Here is a 19,598-nt window from a genome sequence, read left to right as displayed (position 1 = left end):
CTGATACCAGCACATGCTTCCATGTAGTAGTTAGCCCTAAAAGTGCACATAATACATCGTTTTTTCCTGTTCTTGCCTTGATACTGATTGAAAGGCCCAGAAGGAAAATTTTGTCTGACATCATGGACATTTTGGCCATAGAGTTTGAGTAAATTTCAGTACTCTTTAGACATTAAAATTGTGACAGATAAGACTTCTTGCTTTTTAGTTAAGTCAGCTGGTAATTTAGGTTTGACTGGATATAAATAATCTCAGATTTATTTGTGTTATTATATTGCCCAGAGTCATAATTATGGTCCAAGACTTTTGCTACATACTAAAAAAAAAAAAACAACACAATGACCCAGAAACATAAAAGTATCTAGGAATTAATCTACAGTTCATTGGTAAAAACAGAAAAAGAAGGAAACAAGCAAACAGTGACTAGATGGGTAATGCTTTCAGTACTGCTGTGATAAGGCTGAGCTGTAGCAGGGCTACTTCAATTCTCCTTACATTCCGGTATGTGGTTGCTAGTCATCATGATCCTGTTTAAACTGCAAAAAGTGAATAAGACACCTCCAGGGTGCCACTTTGCCCCATAACCTCAGCCTCTGTGTGAGTATTGGCAGGTTGAACGATTAATGGAAACATGGCTAGAATCTCTTTGGGGTGGAACAGCAGGAGCAACCTTGACACTTGCCATATAATTGGAGTGATGGGCTTGTCAACAGTGCAGATCTGCTTTAAATGTCAGGTAGACTTGACGCAAGCTAGAGGAAATCTCAGGCACTTTCCTGGTGGTACCTAAAAATCAAGTTCTGGAAAAGTGTAACAACCTTTTTGTAATATTGTAAAAATACACTGCACAGTGAAATAAAGCCATAATTCAAATGGTCTCCACTCCAACAATAATAAACAGGGATGTGCTATCTAATATTTAAGCCCTGATTGACTGATTGTGGTTTTATTTATTAATATAAACCATTATTTATAGAGTATCCTTGGTGGATAGTCCTTCTCAGGAAAACTCCCTGTAAAGTTAAAAATTTATCAGATAGGGAATTTCAGAAGGAAACAACAGCAACACAAACCAGTTGGGGATAAAGCTTGTTTCTGGGGTAAAATCCAACATCTTGGAGCATGGCAAACTTTGTTTTTTACATTCTGTTAATTTTTTGATCCTCTTGAAGATGTGGGAGTGGGGCAGCGAGGTTAGCCGTGATAAGCAGCATAAATATGTCTGTCTAAAACGACCCTGTGTAATCTTTGTCAGGTTTAAGAAGAAACTCTGCAGAAAGGTGGCTGCCCAGGCTGAGCGGCCGGGAAGGTGCCGGGCTGGAGGGACAGGGCCGAGCAGCCCCGTAGGAGAGGCTCAGGCTCCCTCTCGAGGACATCGGTGTTAATTACAAATAAATCCTCCAGCTCTACTGCTCCTACAGCCTTCACGTGTGCAGAGGAAGGAGCAAACCCCAAGTGTCACAAGAATAAGCCTAGGACAAAAGGATCCCCAATGTAAGGTTAGTCTAGGTATGAAAAAAATATATAAACAGAGGGACGCAGGCAATTCTGACCCCTCGTTAGGAAACACTGCTAAGCTGCCTCTTGGTAAAGGTGTTTCAAACAGAAGAATGGCACGTGTTGACGCACGCAATATTCCTTATGTCCTGGTAAATTTGCCAGAAAATACACAGGTCCAAAAGAAAATGGGGAAATCAAAGCAATATTTTAGCCATGAAAGAGGAGAAATTATCATTGCCAGAGGGGAACTATGGCTCTGAGAGTTAAGGATGTATTTGCAGAGAGCAACAAACAGCTGAACTGAATGATGACAAAGTCAAGGAACACTGAATTCTAGCACCCTTTATTACATACAATAATAAAACAACATTGCAGCTATTATTGTTTATGCTACTGATATTGCTATAGGTGTACACAAACAGTGCTCAACACTTACAGAAAATGTGAACAGATACCACAGCAACCCCTTTCCACATTAAGTGACCTGGCCGCCTTCTGACCATCAGCCTTCCAGCTCAGCAGCCCCAGGGACACCACGCTCCCATGCATCACCTACGGTGACCAGAGTGCACCCACATTGATGACAGTGGGAAAGCATCACTCATCTGGACCCAGGGCCACAGGTCTAACTTCTTGTCTTTGGCAGGCAGCAAAGGCAAGGTCCTTTCCTCCATTCTGCTTGTAGTCAAATCCACTTCTCTACAGTTTTTGGGTTAGCTTTCCCCACATTTGGGGGTGATTTCTGGTCTAGATGTCCCACAGGTCACCCGGTAAGAAAATTCTTCATTTAGTTTGTGACACCCATCAGTATCCAGCTGGGTTCCCTTTTACTGTTAGTTTTGACCACTTACCTTACATTTTCTTCCCTTTTTTGTTATGCCAATTGCTTTAAAGCTGCAGTTTACACGTTTGCCTCTGGCAGACTTCAGCTGTCTAGGGAAGACTATGCAAAATCCTCCACAGAGGGGACAGGGTAAAGAAAAATAATTCTGAAACAAAGAATTACTGCATGCTTTACCAGAACAACACCAGTTATCCCACTGCCCCCTAACAACCTGCTAGTTGGGAGCTGGTAACTATCACATGGAGCAGAATTAACCATTAAAGCAAATGAACAGGTGACATGAATTATAGGTCTGTTGTTAGGAGGGTAAACAGCTGAAAATGAGTTTAATCAGTATAAAGGTGGCAGTCTTTCTATTTAACCCAAGACTCTGAGAAGTCAGAAAGGCTTTGATATCTATGCAAAGCTTATGAAGGAGATTTTTGTTTGTGTATGATTATAAAGGGAAAAAGCACCACAGATAGAGGCTGAGGGAATGCACAATGGAGCTGAGTCTGGTGCAGAGGTGAGAGCTTCATGGCTGCTAAACATAAATAGTCTTACTTAAGGCATCAAATATATTAACTTCTCTGATTTACCTTCCTTAACTTCCTAGTGGTGACCACTTTGCAATTTCCAAGTCTAGACCTATAGCTCTAAACTTAAGTATAGTTTAATATCCAGACTGGAACTTTCTGAGCACAGAAACTTGTTAGCAAGCTGTTGTCACAGCTAAAGCTGCTGCTAATGCCTATCTTCTCTTATAGGTTGTTACTAATAGGGATATTGATCTCTGAAATATGGACCCAAGACAGATCAGGTAATGCTTTCACATAACAATTTCCAGGCTTTTTCATAGGTGATATCTGTGTTTGTGTGTGTGCTTCAGAAGTGTTTAAAGCTCTTGTGGCAGCCATATTTGCACATTTTTCTGCGAAACTTCAAACAGAGGTGTCTATTGGTAACTGCTTACAGCCACTCTTTAGGTTTATGTACCATCATATTTAGCAAATGTTTCTACCTTTCCTCGCTCTGGTAATAAGCACTGATGAATTAATAGGGACTTTATTGTTGTTCTTGTTTTCTTGAGCCCAGTTATTGTTATTGACCATACAATAGGTAAGGTTTTTTAACTACTATAGAGATATCAGTGCTTTGCCTGAGAAGAAACAATTTTCTTAACCAAAACTTCTGTCTGCTTTAACTGCTTCCTTACAAAACAGAGCTGGGCCCAAAACAGCAGATACAGAGAGCTGGTTCTAGTGCTGTCTGCCCTACTCAGTGCACGTGCTGTACAAACATGTTAGCATTGACCAAAGATCAAACTAAAAAAATACTGAAGGAGGTTTTATCCAGCTTGGAGCAATTATATAGCTTCTGCACTGAATCAAGTTGGTAGCTTGGAACATGGGCAGAATAAGGTCATGTTCGCCAGCACCTCTCTGATGTTCCCTAGTATGACCAGCTCTGACATGGGAGTTGCGCCTCTGGTTAACTTAAGGGTATAGTGCTGAACTCTCTAGGAAGAAGGATCCTCTCAGCCCTTGAAATGCACTCTTACTATAAAAGATCTGGTTGGTATTAGCTCACTATGCCATAGAAACTTCTGTTTGAATCAACAAATCCCAGTTTATTAGAAATATATGTCAAACGAAAAGTCTTCCCTGGTCTCCAGTCCTACATTTAGAATAGTTTGCACTTGCTTTTAAGAGGTTTGGCAGGCATAGCCTGGTTCATGCTGTGGTGATAGCCTGGGACTTGAGCTTCTCAAGCCATCCTCTTTGCTTCTGTGTGGTCCTTTCCCAGTATGAGCCAACTGGCTTCTGGTACTGGTACTTGAGGAAGTGAACAGGGTAGGCTGATGGGTAGCTGATACGGCTGCTCCTCATCCTGAGTTGGCTTGTGGCTCCTCTTGTGAGTAGGTGTGTGTGGTTTTGGGGCTTTTCTTTTGTTTGCTTGGGGGTTTGGGTTTTCTATTTTTTTTTTTTTTTCTCTTTTTCAGGAAGGTGGGGGGACTTTCTTAACTTTCTTCTTCTGTTTTATCCCATTTGAAGTGTTCAGATTGGGCCAGCCAATTCAGTACTTCCTTGTCCCTGTTCCAAAATCCTGTTTCCATGACTGGCTGCTGCAGGTAGCATTGCCAGTTGACCAGAGAGTTACTATTGGAATACTAATTTCAGAGCTGGCTTTTCTTCTGGAAGTATTGCTGGTTTAAAAAAAAACCTGGAACACCTCCTGGCTAGATGTGCTAGAATATGACTGTCGCAACACTGACTTTATAAAGCAGTCTGGGAAGTAACAAATTTCTGTTTGTATGTTACCTCTAATCCCCTACTTACTAGCCTTTCAATACGTTCAACAGGACCCATGAGTTCGGAGTGCTTGGGGAACCTTTTGCGTATAACACTGAGTGCAGAATACTTTGAGGACAAATACTTATCTTTTTCTGTTGTTGGTAAGTTGATATAGGATAACTTGGAGAGGAAATTACACATGGTGAAATGTTTAAAATTCTGAGGTCCTCCTATGCTAGAATTCCCTGGATTACACTAAAATCACAGAGCTTAGTAGGTTGCACCTCATTGTAACAGCCAAGTGCTGCCTTTATTTCTGTATAGCCTATCCTAAAGCCTTGTTGAGTGATAACTTAGCAATATCAAGTCTAATCATGGCTGTCTTTGGTCTCAAATTAAAATGTACATGGTAGTTTCTAGGCATGTTAATGCTGGTGGATTTCCTTCCTAGTAAAAATGTTCCCCAGTAACAGCACATACTATTCTGAAAAGTCACTAGCTGAAGCTTGCACTACATTACTGACTTTGCACTAGTGGCTCTCTGCTTTCTTTGCTTACAGCTAAGGGACCTGGCGGAGGCATATAAATTCTTAATGAAGTTATGAAAAATTAGCTGGGCCCTCTGGCTATGGGCTTAGTAATCAACAAGTGGTGCATTGAGTGAAAAGAACCACAGAGTGCCCTGAAAGGGCAGAGTGAAATAACTTTTGGGCTATAAACATAATCAGATGTAAGATCGTAAAATGTAAATAAATGTAAATAAAATGTAAACTCAGCCTTGAACTAGTTTTCCATGCTAGTTAGCTGTCTAACTAGATATAGTCCATAACATCTGTCTAGAATGTTAAACTTGTGTAAAAACCCACTTAATGTATAGTTTTTGTTCAAGTGTCTTCATCCATACATAAAGACACTCTGCAATTGGGATATGTATAGCTTGAAAGTATAGAGCAATTATTTTTGGAAGAGAGAGATTTTAAAAAAAAAAAAAAAAAAAGCCCACAAAGACAGTTTTGTACCCTAGAAAAATCCAAGCTGAGCTTTAGTGTGCTCGTCATCCTGATTAGACCCTTGAAGAGACTCTGTTGGCCAGGTAGACATCAGAGAGAAACATGGGCTTGTGCCAGCCACAGATTAGTCTCCTGATGTTGCTAGGCTGTTACCATCTGTCAATCCTGACAACTTTGACACTGATGACCTAACTGACTGTTCTGTGCTTACTGGGCTTTTTGCCCCTTTCAGATTTAATACCTTTACATGTTGGATATTTTTTTCATCTTCAGTCGTTGAGCTGCTAGTGTTCCCTGTCTCAGTCTGTCTGTAATTCTACCTTTTTTTACTTTCCATAGACTTTGTTACAGCTCATTTTCACCACTTAGCAATTCTCTCTTGCATCTGAGCCCAGGGCATGGAGCTGGGCTGTATTGGAGCAGGGTCAGCTGAACCCTGGGACAGGGTCAGGTGGCTGAGGGAGTTTGCAGAGCAGGAATTATACTCATTAATACAGCTCTTCACTAATTGCCCATAGATCAAACTGGCATAGCCTGGGAGCTAGATGAGGCCATGGCATCACAGTGTGGCTATACAGTAACTTACAGTAATTGGAGTAACATTGAGTTTCGTGCTTCTGCACTAAGCTGCCATTCTCGCTTAGAGGTAAGTCTATTATAGGCATTTTGACTACAGTGCTGTTATATATGACCTTTGTGCAAAAGATTACCAAATTATTGTTAGGTATTAATTGAGGTGTCGTAATATCTTGAACATCTGTTAGCACGAAATTATTTCATTCTCCTCAAACATGTCCAAAGGTCTGAGAATATTCCATGGTATTGACATTGAATGGCCTACAGATGAACACATGAAGCTTATCACATATGCCCTTGAAGGGCAACTGTTTTCTCTTGGATAGGAATAGGGAATTCTGCCTGGCAGCTGCGTTGCGCTCTGCTCTAGTATTTAGTGTCTGAGACACATTAGGGTAAAAGCTCAAAAGCTTTGACTACTTGTGTTGCTTGCTCACTGCTACTATGTCATAAAACACAAGATCAGCTATATTTTAGGGAGCTTTTTTTGTCTGGCTCTGGGGCTATGAAGCTCCTCCCCAAAGTATTTATGTTATTTATACACCTATAGGCATATAGCCTATGTAGTTAACCAAGTAGAAAACACTAATGCTTCAGTATGGAGTTGCCCTTCTGTGCAGAGGCTGGTGGGTGGATTTTGTAAGTTACTCTTCATTCACAAGGTTGGGTGGTGTCTAACTAGAAGAAATTGGTCTAACAAGCGTTTCCTGTGTCTGTGCAGAAAGATGTGTTCACAGTAACTATACAAATCAAAGCATCACATACTCCTGATATGAAAAATGCTGAAACTCATCTGAAAAGTGCAAGTTGCCATTATGGCCCATGGAGTCCGAGAGAGTTAGTATGTGAAAGTAACTACATGGAGGTAAGTGCTGGAAGCACAAATGGGAAGGTACTTAAGGTAAGAAGGTAAATACTCTAAAATGCTTTCTTTGGAAGCTTTATAGATGCTAGGAATGTGTATTGGAAACAGAATTTGAATGCCCCACCATGAACAGCTCACTAGTGAATGCACAGCGTGCATCTTGGGTTTAGTGACACATTTTATATTATGCTTATATAGCCTATTAGCCAGCATTAATAGCCAATAAAGTTGTGAAATAGTATTCAAAAGGTTGAGCTAATGGCTTGAATTCACTGAATGTTGCCTCAACAAATCTTATTTGAGATGATAACAGAAATAGGTACTTTCTGAAGGAAGTTTCCCTACTGAATTTGCTGGGGAGGAGAGAGAGCTGGGGGGGGAAGGACTCTGCTTTGGAGAGGATATGGGCTTTAACTGGAAGTAGAAAAGGGAACATATGCTAAATATGAAAAGAAGCTGAAATCAAGTGGACTATAGATAATGTGCCATGCATGATGGCAGTTTATGCCTTTTTTTTTTTTTTTTTTTTTTTTTCTTGAAGGGGTTGGGAACGTCCCTCTAGGAAATGCTAGTCTCCCTTCTCAATCCTATACTGTTCTGAAAGTATTGAAAAAGACTTATAGGGTGTTGGAGACAAGTAAACAAGTGCCACCAGCAAACCCCTTACAGAGGCTTTTTCCCTTCAGGTTTCTGTCAGGAGGGAGGTTCCACAGACTGTAGAAGACTTCATTCAAGATGAACCTGAGGATTGGACTCTTGCCTTTCCAGAGGTAAAACTACAGGTTTCCTTCCTAGTAACAGTTAGTGCTACTTCTGGCACAACATCCTTCTGTTCTCTGTCTGCACAGTATAAAATGTCCTTTCAAAAAGTACTTAAGTAAGAAATGCAGAACTTCTGTACCAAGTGGTTTTAGCATAGAGATTTTATGCACTAGAAATACAGACAGCTGTAGGCCATGTCCCTGAGGAAGAAATGGAAACAAATTCCTCAAAGAGCCTAGAAGTAAAGTCTTCCCCAGGCAAGAGACTGTGCAACAGAAACTGTCCCTAAGACCTCATGGCCCAGGAGTGAACTGTGGATAGGCTTTTTTCCTCTTGGACCCTATATTTGCAATGCAGCATTGCAGTTAATCTCCAATGCTCTTAATATGGAAAGTTTTCTGGGAAAGCTTGAGCAGTATCACACTAGCAGTATTGAGAATAAGGCAACAAAACTGCTGGCCAGTTGAATACAATAAATCATTCAATGTAGTAAATAAGAAGTTACTTTGAAGAGAATGTTTAAACTGCTGATGAATTTCTCTGGGTAGGCAAAAACAGGAGAAGCCTCAATATGGCAAATAGTGTTTCATCAGCCAGAAGAAAAAAAGGCTCTGCTTGTGAGCGATGCTTGGAGTGCAGGCTATGGACTCAACACCACAGATACCAGGGTTCTGCTGCGAATACCATACACTGCTGTGCAAATTCAGCTGATTGAGGTTAGTATGCTCATTGTAGTCCAGCAAGCTGCCAGGACGTGTAGGTCTAACAAGATCTCTTCCTACAGGCTCAGGGAATTACCTTTTCTGCAGTGAGATCAAGTACATTTTACAAACAGCAATGGATGATCCTGGTGGTGGATACTGCTGTGGCATGTCCTGTAGGTGAGAAATGTGCTCCCAAATTCCAATGCTCAAATGTACACGGACTAACTTACAACTAGAGTAATGAGCTGACAGCTTTCATATCTTTTCCTTAAGATGGTGTGGACTATGCTAACAAAACAATCATCTGGACTGTTCCAAAATATATTCAACCACTCTCTGCTGGAGCAACTAGCTTTAAGGATGTGCTTGTTGAAGCTGGTGTAGATCTACACAAACTCTCTGCCAAAGAAATGGCTTCCAGGAAATATGTGTTATCGAATGACTTAAATGCAATTACAATGAAGATACCAATAGGTGCAGAAGGTGGTTATTACAAGGTTAGTGACTTATGTTAGGTGGCAGGCAACAGACCTTTTTTTTTTTTTTTTTTCTCTTCTCCTCCCCTTCCCCTCTCCTGGAGAGGAATAATTCTTCACCCAGTTCCTTCCAAATAAAGGATAGGGGTGAAGGTGGAAGAAAGTATATATTAAAAATCCCAGAAGCCTTGACCAAAGATAGCTCTTGAAACTTTTCACAAAGTGGTGCTTACTGTTCTTACAAGCACAGATGGACAGAATCCTATACAGAACTATTGATTTGTCTCCTTCCTCAGGTTAATACAGAGCTTTTGCCTTTTAGTCCTGACATCATACTCCCTGGAGACAGTCCTAACTGGACTGTAAAGCATGTGTGGGTTCTGTTGTATTTTACACAGACAATTTAAGAGAATGGGAACAGCCCATTTGTCCACCAGACTGTAGGATACTGGGATGGGCTGAAACTATATGTCTAAATCTAGTTCCTTGGAGTGAACTGAATCCTGGGCAAATGTTGTAACAACTGAACTTCAAAGGAAGTTGCAGGAGGAGTCCTTTCACTGGTGAAGTAGTCCTCTGCTGCTTTGAAACTTGGGAATGGGGGACAATTTTCAAAGGAAGTCTTCTGAGATAATCTAAACCCTTAGGTAAAAATAGAGCCCATAATAGTGATAGAGCAAGTGCCACTTCAGAGTTCATGGTTCCTCACAGGTGGTGTGCTTTTGCAGATTTCTTTCCCAGTATAAAAACAGGGCCACAGAGCTGAGAAGGACAACTGTTTGGAGCTGTAGCTCTAGCTGGACCTTGAGATGCTACAACACAACTTTAATGTAAAATCATGTTATACTAAAGGGTGTTGATTTGAAATTCTAGACTTCTGTGAGCAGTGGACAGTATGGGGCAAAATACACCATCAAGCTGTTCTTGGAACATCAGTGGGAAGATAACAAATGGGGACTAACCAAACATACTATCATCAAGGAAATAGAAACACCATTTGAACAAGTAGAACTTGCTACAATCAACAGTAAGTAACCTAGCATGGAATTTACTGAAGATTTTGGTACTGATAAGGGCTTAATGTTATCGTGTTCCTTTTCAGACTCAAATCTGAGTGCGAGGCTAATAAATGTAACAGTGGGAACATTCCTTCCAGATGTGGAGCTTGTGAACTTAACCATTGAGGGGGCAACTGTTGCTGTAGCTGAAGCTGTTCAGCATGGATATCTAACATATGAGATCAGATATGCTAATGGAAGCAAAGCCTATGTAATACAAGTCCCATTTGATGCACCAAGTGTTAAGAAAGAGGTGTGTACTAAGACACTGCAGCACACCATGGTATAGAAATGATGATATTACTTGGTGATTTTTATTTCTAAATATGATTTTCCTAGTACATGAGAGCGGACATGAGAGCATATACCCTGAATGTTACACTTGCATTCATAACCCATCCAACAAGTGAGACCTTCACCGTCCCAGTCATAACAGTGTCCACCATTAAAGATGCAGGTAAACTAGTGGAACTTCAGGAAAACTGTACCAACCTGCCTGTGACTAACCTGGCTGTGAACTTAGCTGTTAACTGGGCTTACTTCAGCCAGGGATACTGTCAGTCCTAAATAGCCCTATTAAACTCTGATGACAGCTAGCATGCTGGCTGACTCTTGACTGTATTACAGTACTGCCCAGTGCAAGAGGATTTTGTGATGGGAGGAACCTTCAGCTCATTATTACTCGTGGGAATGTGGATCAAAACTGGCTACCCTTCATCTCAGACTGGCACCTGACCCCAGAGGCTGCGCAGAATTACAACTACAACCTGAGGGACAATGGCACTCACTGGGCAATCTCTGTCCCTTTCCTTTCCTCCCATGTGAACTATGAGGTAAGGATGCCAGCACATAGCAATTAAAGCATGTTCTAGCTGTGAGGTATGAACATGATACACTATGTACGTCCTTGAAGGTCATAAAATAAAACTGCCCTTTGAGATAAGCTTCAAAGGATTAATGGAGGACTATTTTCTGCCCTTGGAAGAACACCTCAATTTCCCTTGGTTAATATTGACAGAAGTAGTCAAGAAAAAAAAAACATTCTGCAAGCACTTTAAGGCTGAACTAGCTTTAATGGCAATTGTACATGCAATGGAGTTTATATTGCACTCTATTGCAAAATGACTGAAAAAGCTCATTGTGTTGGCTTCTAGATTAAAAAAAAAATATCCTGTGGATTTGACTTTGATCAAGCACCATTACTTCTGGCTTGTGATAACCTGCCCTCTTAGTTTTTGCATACTTTAGTTGAATGGCATGTCTTTATTCTCTTGTTTAACCTGTGACTGTCATCTCTAGGATTTTCATACCTCTGGAATAAAGGCTTCGCTCCACTTAAGCTTGAAGGATGGCATCACCTTGGCTAACAGGAGGGACTTCTCAATTTCCTGCAGATTTTCACCTTCAGAGCTAATACGTAATAACGTGTTGGGGATTAGCTATTAATGCTCTTTGAGTTGCATAACTAAGTCACACAAGCCCATGCAGTCTGAAATGTTTCTAGAGTTTATACTTGTGTGATAGTCTATCTGCCTGTCAGATTTCCTACAAAGTAATATGCTACAAGGCAAGTCAAATTACAGATTGGAGTGACTATCCTGTCTAGTACAGGAGAGGGGAAAGGAGGTGGGAAACTCTGCTTCCCCTCACACCTCCAAAAACATGAAGCTCTTAAAGGGGTTTTGGGGTTGGTTTGGGGGTCTTTGTTTTGGGTGGGTTGGGTGTTTTTTTTAGGTTGGGTCTTTTTTTGGAAGGGGGGGTTAGGGGTAGGGAGGGTCATCTTCAAAATTAGTCATTCCAAAACTACTCATCTGGATTGAATGTATGGAATATGTTGGCTAGAAAATTCCCTTTGGGAGGAGTGAGACCACCTGGGAGGAAAAAGGTGAGTGAAATCAGACTTCATCCATGTACTGCACATCCTACAGGCAGCTAGCTTGAAGAAAATCAAGTGTTAGTACTGAAGAGAGTCTTGCTCAAAACTTAATCCTCGTGAGCTGCCAAAATACTTGCTAGCAAATCCATGCAGAACATCTTTGTTGTGCTAGGCTACAGAATAAAGGAGCTTGAGTCCTGATTTGCATGGAAAACTGTATTTTCTCTTTCAGAGTGCCTGCCCAATGGTACTGTGGTTATTACTGCAGTGAAATTAGTAGGAATTGCAGACCTGGACACTAGCCTGCTTGTGTTGAGGGACAGACAGTGCAAACCCAGTCTAGTGACAGAGAAGACTGCAACCTTCAAGTTCAATGTGAACACTTGTGGAACAAGTAGAAAGGTAAGGGCTTAGTCATGTGAAGTTTCCACTGCATCGGGGCAGGGTTATTACTAGGACTGTCAGAGATTCAGAGTTGAGCAGAAGCTGCAAGGTCACAGTTGGCTTCTTGATAAGTAATAGATCTATACTCCTTTTCTGAGGGTACTAAATTCAGTTGGGCAGAAGGTCTTGGCAAAAACAGTTTTCAAGGCCAGAGGTGCTTTCTGAAACTAGCTTTCAGTCTGACACCTCTGAATTGTTTAGTAATGGACTTGAATGGGAGTTTACACTGTTGATATATACTCATATGCCTTGCAAAAGCTGGTTAGGTGTTGCTAATGACTACCTGGCCCAAGCCTACAGTTGGTCCTGTTCCTACCACCTGCATACTGCATAAATAGAAAACAGACAAAATAGCAAAGGATCAGATCATGCTCAAATTCAGGTCACCACAAAAGCAGCTTACTTCTGTGAATGTTGCATCTTATGCTAGACACTGATTCTGTCAACAGAAACTACTGATCTCTTAGGCCCAGCGCACTCCTTTCTGGGGTGTTAGGTCATGTTCAAGGTATTAGCAGCTAATAATCTGTTTCTTCTTGACTATGGCATAGCTGTCAGCTGTAGTCAGCTTTACTTCAGTAGGCATAGGGCTGTTGGCCAGTAATTTCTGGCTGTTCCAAAGCATACTGTGCTCAGGGCAACCTGCCAGTCAAGTGAAGGGATGTGGATATTGTGTCAAAACCAAAGTAAACTCTAATGTAACTGTCCTGGTTGCAATGATCTGTATCTTTCAGTTCAATAGCACAACTATGACATACGAAAATGATGTACTCTATTTCAGACCTGGCAATGATACACCAGTATATCAGTAAGTATCATTCCCTAGAAGACAGTTGTCTGCGGTATTTTGGTTTCTAAAATCTAATGTTAAACTTCTTCCCTCAGACTGAAATTTGTATGCTTGTACACAATCAAGCAGACTGTTGATGTCCGATATGAATCGAAGAAGAACCCACCACCCAGTATTAAGCCAGGGTTTGGCGCTCTTGCACTTTCATTGAAACTTTTCAAAGGTAACATTTATGACTAGACTTCACAGAATGGTTGAGGTGGGAAGGGACCTCTGAAGGTTATCTTGTCCAACCCCCCTGCTCAAGCAAGGCCACCTAGAGCAAGTTGCCCAGGACCATGTCCAGATGACTTTTGAATATTTCCAAGGATGAAGTGGAAACCTCTGTAAGGTCTCTAACACGGGTTTTCCATTCCAGAATGCAATACAAACGGTGAAGTATCTGTAGTGGATCAGACAGACACTTACGTCATCACTGACACAAATGTGGTTTTTCTGCTTGGTTTGGGCATGCTAAGTTTTGTATAGTGGGTGTGATACCAGCTTCTCTTCCCTATCAGCTCCCTCAGTGTTGCTAAGCAGAGTTAGCACTGACCAAAATAATCATAACCTGTGACAGAGAAGGAAGCTACAAGTAATATTGCTGTAAAATGGTAACTACACTGGCAGAAAGGGCTAACTGAACACTTGCCCTGATGCCACTTTTTTAGTATCTTTTTAGAGACAGTTTTGAATGAGCATCTTACTCCAATGGGTTTTTGCAGAAGGAGGAATGGCTCTCTTCTGGATACTCAGAGCCAAGGAATACAGTTTAGATCTTTACTTTCATTACCAGTTCTTATTTTTCTACCACCCTATTCCCATCTGCTGACATCTATATGCTCTCCCAGATTTTATCATTACTGTACTAAAGTGATGGTGGAAAGAAGAGTGAAGCAGAGAGTTCATGAATACTTACTCTGCAAAAAGGAAACTCTAACATCAATACTCTCTTCTAGAGAAATCCTATTCAGACCCTTATCAGGAATCTGAATATCCTGTGGTAAAATACCTGAGGGAGGCACTGTATTTTGAAGTTGAACTGCTCCAGCCTGAAGATGCAAGACTGGAACTAAACCTGGATGACTGCTGGGCTACAAACTCCCAAAGACAGGACAGCCTTCCGCAGTGGCCCATCCTTATAAATGGGTAAGGAGGACTTCCCCCCTGTATTTGGTAACTGTTCAGCACAAGGCCCCTTACCTTAGCTGGGAGGAAAGGGAAGAGGACAGAAATCAGCTTGGATGCATTGTTTTGTCCCAACTGTGCAATTGCTGCTAGGCTGTGGAGCGCATGTTGGTGTCAGCACAGTGGCTATGCCTTCTGATGGCAGCAGGTCATGGGGGTGGCCAGAAGTGCTTCTGGCTAACAGCTTCCAGCTGGAAAGGAAGAACAAGAAACAACCCTGACTGTGGCCAAAGGCAGGGACTGTGAACGGGGGAGGGTCTCTCCATACCCTGATGGCCAGAAGAAAACAGAGAGAGGGAAGTTCCTCTGTAGCCCACCTCCTTGACTTGTTTAAAGATCCAGTTGAAGTGATGAAGGTTTAAATTAAATATGTTGTCTTTCACTTTCCCAAAAAGGTGTGAAAACAGCGAAGACTCCTACAGAACAGTCTTCCATGAAGTTAACTATAGTCTCAGAGTAAAATTTCCTCAGCACCTAAAGAGATTTGAAGTGGAGATGTTCACCTTCGTACAAGGCACAACTCTGTTACAAGAGCAGGTGAGATGTCTCTGTGGTCTGTCATGTGCTGTTGACAGTCCTGATATGTGAGGCTGGAGCAGTGCATGCAGCAAATGCTGTGAAAGATCTCAGCTGGCCAGGAGTTGTCTGGAGCTATTAGCCACCTTCTTGAAGGCATAACACTATAAGAGTAGTAAATAGAGACTAGCCACTTAGCAGTGTTCAGTTCATCTCCTTTGGGGTCAGTACACATATCAAGTGTTTGCCAAATAAGACTCCCCTGCACATAATATAAATATTCTTGTCTTGTAGCTATATTTCCACTGCAGTGTGGTGATCTGCAGCATTACGCAACAGCCTTCAGGCTTTCTTTGTCCAAGGAGATGCAATCCTGGGAAACACAGACTTGGTAAGAAAACAGACACTTCTCAAATTGCTCCTGAATCTTTGCTCAGCAATATGGCACATGTTCTCAGGAGCTGTGTCAGATGACAGACTCCTAGTGTGTGCTGTACAGAAAATTAAAAGCTGAAATGTCTCACTAGACCGCAGTGCGGGACCACATCCACAGGGGCAAGCATCATCTGGAGCAGTGCTTGTTAGCAAGGAAAACGACTAGAGAGGTTGGTGTCAATCTTAAACTACACTACTGAAATACCAAGCATACTGCTGTTGTAAAGTAACAGACTTCTTTGTGTCTCTTCTCCCTGTAGGTGAATACACTGACTTTTGACAGAGACTAAGCAAGAACTATTTAGTTTTATGAAGTTGTAGTTAGGTGACCTAAGCAAGCACAGCCTGTCCAGACTTACAAGTGAGGGCATCTTGAAAGTATCTACTGGGAAAATACATTGATGGTATCTACTGAGAAAAGATGTATCTTTGTCTTTAGGTTAAATTAGTGTGTTGCTCTCTTGTGTTCCTCTACAGTGTTGAACTCTTAGTCTTTTGTTGTGACTTGCATCTATCTAGTCTGCTCAGCTAACATGTCCAAAACTTGTGTCTAGTCACTTTGCAGTTGAAAGTATCTGATTTGGGGTAGGGGGAGGAAGGTGGCAACAGGTGTGAAGTCAATTGTAAATCACTTTGAGCTTTTTTAAAGCTTCAGTATGAACAAAGGACTGCAGGAAGCTTAATGTCAGTAAGACAAAGTGTTTTTCAAAGCAAGATGGGGACGAACATACTTGAGCCTGTAGTGGCTATTGACAGAAAAGCTGTAAACTGTAGATCTCGCAGGAGTGTTGTGGCTCTGCAATGTCAAGTTGCTTTCCCTAGTTGGGGGGAGATCACTCACAGGTATCAATGACTGCTTAGCTGAGTAAGCTGTCAGCCTAAAGGAGAAAAAGCTTTTAGTGAAGACTGGTAGTAGTAATAACACTAATACATGGACTCTATCCACAAAGTGTTAAGGATTCTTCCTTACTAGAGAACATAATGCTTAGTAGCTCCTGTTAGATTATCCTATTTTCTTTTTTTTTTTTAATGGGAGGAAAATTTCTTGGTTTCTTCTTTGCATCTGAACAGTGACATGAAAATGGTTCAGATTAAATATTGTATTTTCCTGTCCTAAGGAAAGCTATTGCTTAGCATGAATCATTATCCCTTAGGCTAAAGATACAATAATGGATGCCTGTGTTTTAACTTTATATTAAATAGAATTTTACTACAGGGAATTTCTGTGAAGGCTAACTTGTGCAAGAAACAATTTTGTGAATATTTGCACTTTGTGAAAAAGCATGGTGTCTAGAAGATTGTAGCTCTGTTGCTACAATATCTGTACAGTGATCCCACTAAACAGTTCATGCTTTAGTTAAAGTTCATGTTTCTAAGTCTTGTCTGTCTTCCAGTTGCCTGTCAAGCATATCTGTAGTAGATGTCTTTTACTGTCATTTCTGGAAAAATCTGTGTGGGCTTCATGATGAGGGACATTGCAAGTCCCTAGCTGTGCATCAAGTCTCTCTTCCAATAGAGGAGGCTACTGTGCTAAAGGAGTCTTATTTTGTTACTCCTGTGGTAGGTGAAGACTAAAGCCATGGAGCTGTGATATTGGGGAATGAGATGTAAATATGTCAGCATGGGAATCAAGGGAAAATGCAGAACATATAAGCTTGACAGGTCAGTGACTTCATGCTTAGTGTTTTCCCCTGCGTTAACCCAGGGGGTTAAGTACTAACTATTCCTCAGTCTGCGGGCACAATCTATTGAGAAATCAAAGGACACACCTATAATATGCTGTCAGGGTTTTGCACCTAACAGAACACAAGTATGGGCACTTTAAGTGGTATGGTGACTTCCTTGTGTGTCTTACATCATGCTGACTGTCTCCTAAGAAATGAGACTGTTATGTAGTGTTTTCTCCAGATAGGTGAGTGGCAATCTTCATCTGCCATGACAATGCTCTACCAGCATAACGTGGGCTGCCTTGGGTAGCCTGAGCCACCTTCTCCCCTCTTACAACTGTGCAGGGGAAAAATGTAGCAACTAGGGACTGCTGTGAGAACTAAGCATGAGGTTGGGCAGCCTATTTCAGTGCTGTTAACTCAGCCTCAGTTGTGGCTTCCTGGGTTTCTGATTCCTTTCTTCAAACCGAGGCTTGTGGAAAATATCATTTAGGAATAAAAATCTGGTATTTACAATCTTGTCTAAGGTACCTTCATTTCTTTTCATAAGATTAGTCAATATCTTGAGATTCTTTATCTGTTGAGAGGGATTTAGGAGTTGTTGAAAAGTAAGATGATGCCCAGGTAAACTGTGGCTCTACTCTTCAGCTCTTCTGAAAGCTCTGTTTAGTGACACTTTGCAAAATGAGAAGTGTTAATAGATAAGATGGTCCTTTACCTTTTTGGTATGTTGGAAAATTCAAGGAGATTTCCCCTCCATGGTTGGACTAGGAGTCATATATACCTTTTATATAAGCCTTCTTGTCAGATTTTTCTAACAGCATGCAAGACACACAAAATCCATTTGAATATCAGAAAAATCTTTTAAAGACATGACCGTAATACTCTCTCCACCTCAGAGGTGTCTGTTTATACTAAAATTCAGGAACTTCCTTCCTGGTTTTATACATATATATATATGTATATATAAAAAAAATAATCCTCTTCAAGTGTTGAGTCAACACCTCTTTGGCTTTTAAGTGGATATTTTATGACCACATGCTTTTCCCCCGGTATTTGGGATGTTATTTTTATATCCCTGTTAACACAAGTTGAAAGGAGATCAATCTTCTTTGTTTATGCTTAATGTCTTCTGCAATTTCAACAGGTGAATGATAAAAGTCTAAGGGAAAAGAGAAGTCTCGTGTGATTTGTTTTTATAGGAAAATAGGAACAATAATAGAAGTGTACTGCAGAGAGTTATTTCCACTTCAAATAAATGGTAAGTCAGTGCTACAAGTAGCCTCATTATATCTGGTCACTGATAGAAATGCAGAGCTCTCATTTTTACTATAGTCTATCTTCAATGACATGGCTAATATTTCAAAACTATGTACTGATTTGATGATTTAAAGCAGAAACAACTTACTATTAATACTGAAAAAATAAGAAAATTGACACTTACATTTTCTAGCCCAATTAATTTTCTCTTTTGGTAACTGCTTTGCTTTTTTTGTTTTAAATCTCAATGTCTTCAGTAAGAGAGTAAATGCTATGCACCTATATCCAGAGGAAAATATGTTCTGACAATGATCTAATGATTTGGGAAGCTTTAGCTCAAGTTTTGGCTTCTGCCACAAGTCTATTTGAGTCACTCGCATATAAATGCTGTTTCCATTTGTGCATGTCAGTCCAGAACCAGCTAAACACAGAGTTAGCTAGGTCCCCAAATCCCAGATAGGCATGTGCTTTTTTAAAGAAAAGCTTTAAAGCAGAAGTAAGCTGAATAAGTCTCTTTATAGCACTTGGTGTACTGATAAAAGAGCAAGCCTAGGTTTGTGTCACTGTGTAAAGAAGCAAAAAGTCAAGGGCTTGATCAGGGAGGGGGTTCAGATGGACCCAAATTCTATAGCTCGTTAAAAACAAGTTGCTTTATTGGGAGCTGGGACTTCCGTCCACAACTGAGTTTCCCATCTGTTAAATGCAATAATAGCATTTGTGGTTGTATAGCAAATAAGTTGGGGAATAAAAGTCAGTCAGATACTAGCTCCTTAGAAGCTGGGGTGCACGTATATTGTTGTGGATTGCTTGGGTTTCGGTTTTTTGGGTTTTGTTTGGTTGGGTTTTTTTAGCTACTGCCATGCAGAGCTGGAGGGATGGCCCCTGGCATCCCTAGGCAGAGGGGCTGTGGAACTGTAGCAGCTGCCAGATAAGCAGCTCCTCCAAGAAACCAGCTGAAGCCCTTTAGCAGGAGGCTTTCTTCTCCCCAAGCACACCTATGTGCAGCCCAAATGTGTAACCATAAAACCTCTTGGCACCTACATGGTGCTCCTCAGAGTAGAATTTCAAAGCACTGTGGGTGGGTGGGTGGGTGGCCCCAGGCTCCCCTCTGCTTTGGGGATGGGGGGGTGAGATCTGCTGCTCACAGAGCTGGAGCTTGCCTGGGGAGCTTCTTCCACGTCTGATCCTTTAACCACTGGGGAATATTCTCTCCAAGGTACTTGCTCTTCCCACCAAGAGGGAACTTGACCTCCTTGCCATCCTCAGGATATTTCTCCAGGTATTACTGCTGCTGTCAGGCAACACACTGCTGCAC

The 19,598-nt window shown here is 41.3% G+C and overlaps 1 protein-coding gene across 2 annotated transcripts; it reads left to right on the top strand.

Annotated features, from left to right (window-relative positions):
- Nucleotides 1-2,725: 2,725 nt before the first annotated feature.
- On the top strand, nt 2,726-17,285 carry LOC104011903 (uncharacterized). Of its 2 annotated transcripts, none has more exons than XM_087775651.1 (22): nt 2,726-2,849; nt 3,091-3,143; nt 4,686-4,778; nt 6,146-6,273; nt 6,925-7,068; nt 7,755-7,838; nt 8,379-8,546; nt 8,615-8,711; nt 8,808-9,031; nt 9,884-10,037; nt 10,167-10,321; nt 10,408-10,525; nt 10,696-10,901; nt 11,368-11,485; nt 12,177-12,346; nt 13,123-13,196; nt 13,274-13,401; nt 14,177-14,366; nt 14,801-14,942; nt 15,216-15,312; nt 15,449-15,526; nt 15,617-17,285. In XM_087775651.1, exons 1-21 carry the CDS (start codon nt 2,827-2,829, stop codon nt 15,520-15,522), a joined length of 2,640 nt encoding a protein of 879 aa, XP_087631777.1. In that variant the 5' UTR covers nt 2,726-2,826; the 3' UTR covers nt 15,523-15,526; nt 15,617-17,285. The 2 variants fall into 2 exon arrangements, with proteins under 2 accessions (XP_087631777.1, XP_087631776.1); XM_087775650.1 differs by having other exon boundaries at nt 10,113-10,321.
- Nucleotides 17,286-19,598: the final 2,313 nt, after the last annotated feature.

This window comes from Nipponia nippon, unplaced genomic scaffold (assembly GCF_047370975.1).
Source record: "Nipponia nippon isolate SJK-2023a ecotype South Korea unplaced genomic scaffold, ASM4737097v1 scaffold_4, whole genome shotgun sequence".
In the NCBI taxonomy this organism is placed as follows: Eukaryota; Metazoa; Chordata; class Aves; order Pelecaniformes; family Threskiornithidae; genus Nipponia; species Nipponia nippon.
Note: the sequence above shows the minus strand (reverse complement) of the source record. Positions and strands in the feature narration are given on the sequence as shown.

Excerpts from the sequence above, each read along its gene's own strand:
- LOC104011903 (XM_087775650.1), top strand. The coding sequence starts at position 2,827 with ATGGAGCTGAGTCTGGTGCAGAG. Across the intron at positions 8,547-8,614 it reads TGCAAATTCAGCTGATTGAG|GCTCAGGGAATTACCTTTTC; the intron begins GTTAGTATGCTC and ends CTCTTCCTACAG. Across the intron at positions 10,902-11,367 it reads CCTCCCATGTGAACTATGAG|GATTTTCATACCTCTGGAAT; the intron begins GTAAGGATGCCA and ends TGTCATCTCTAG.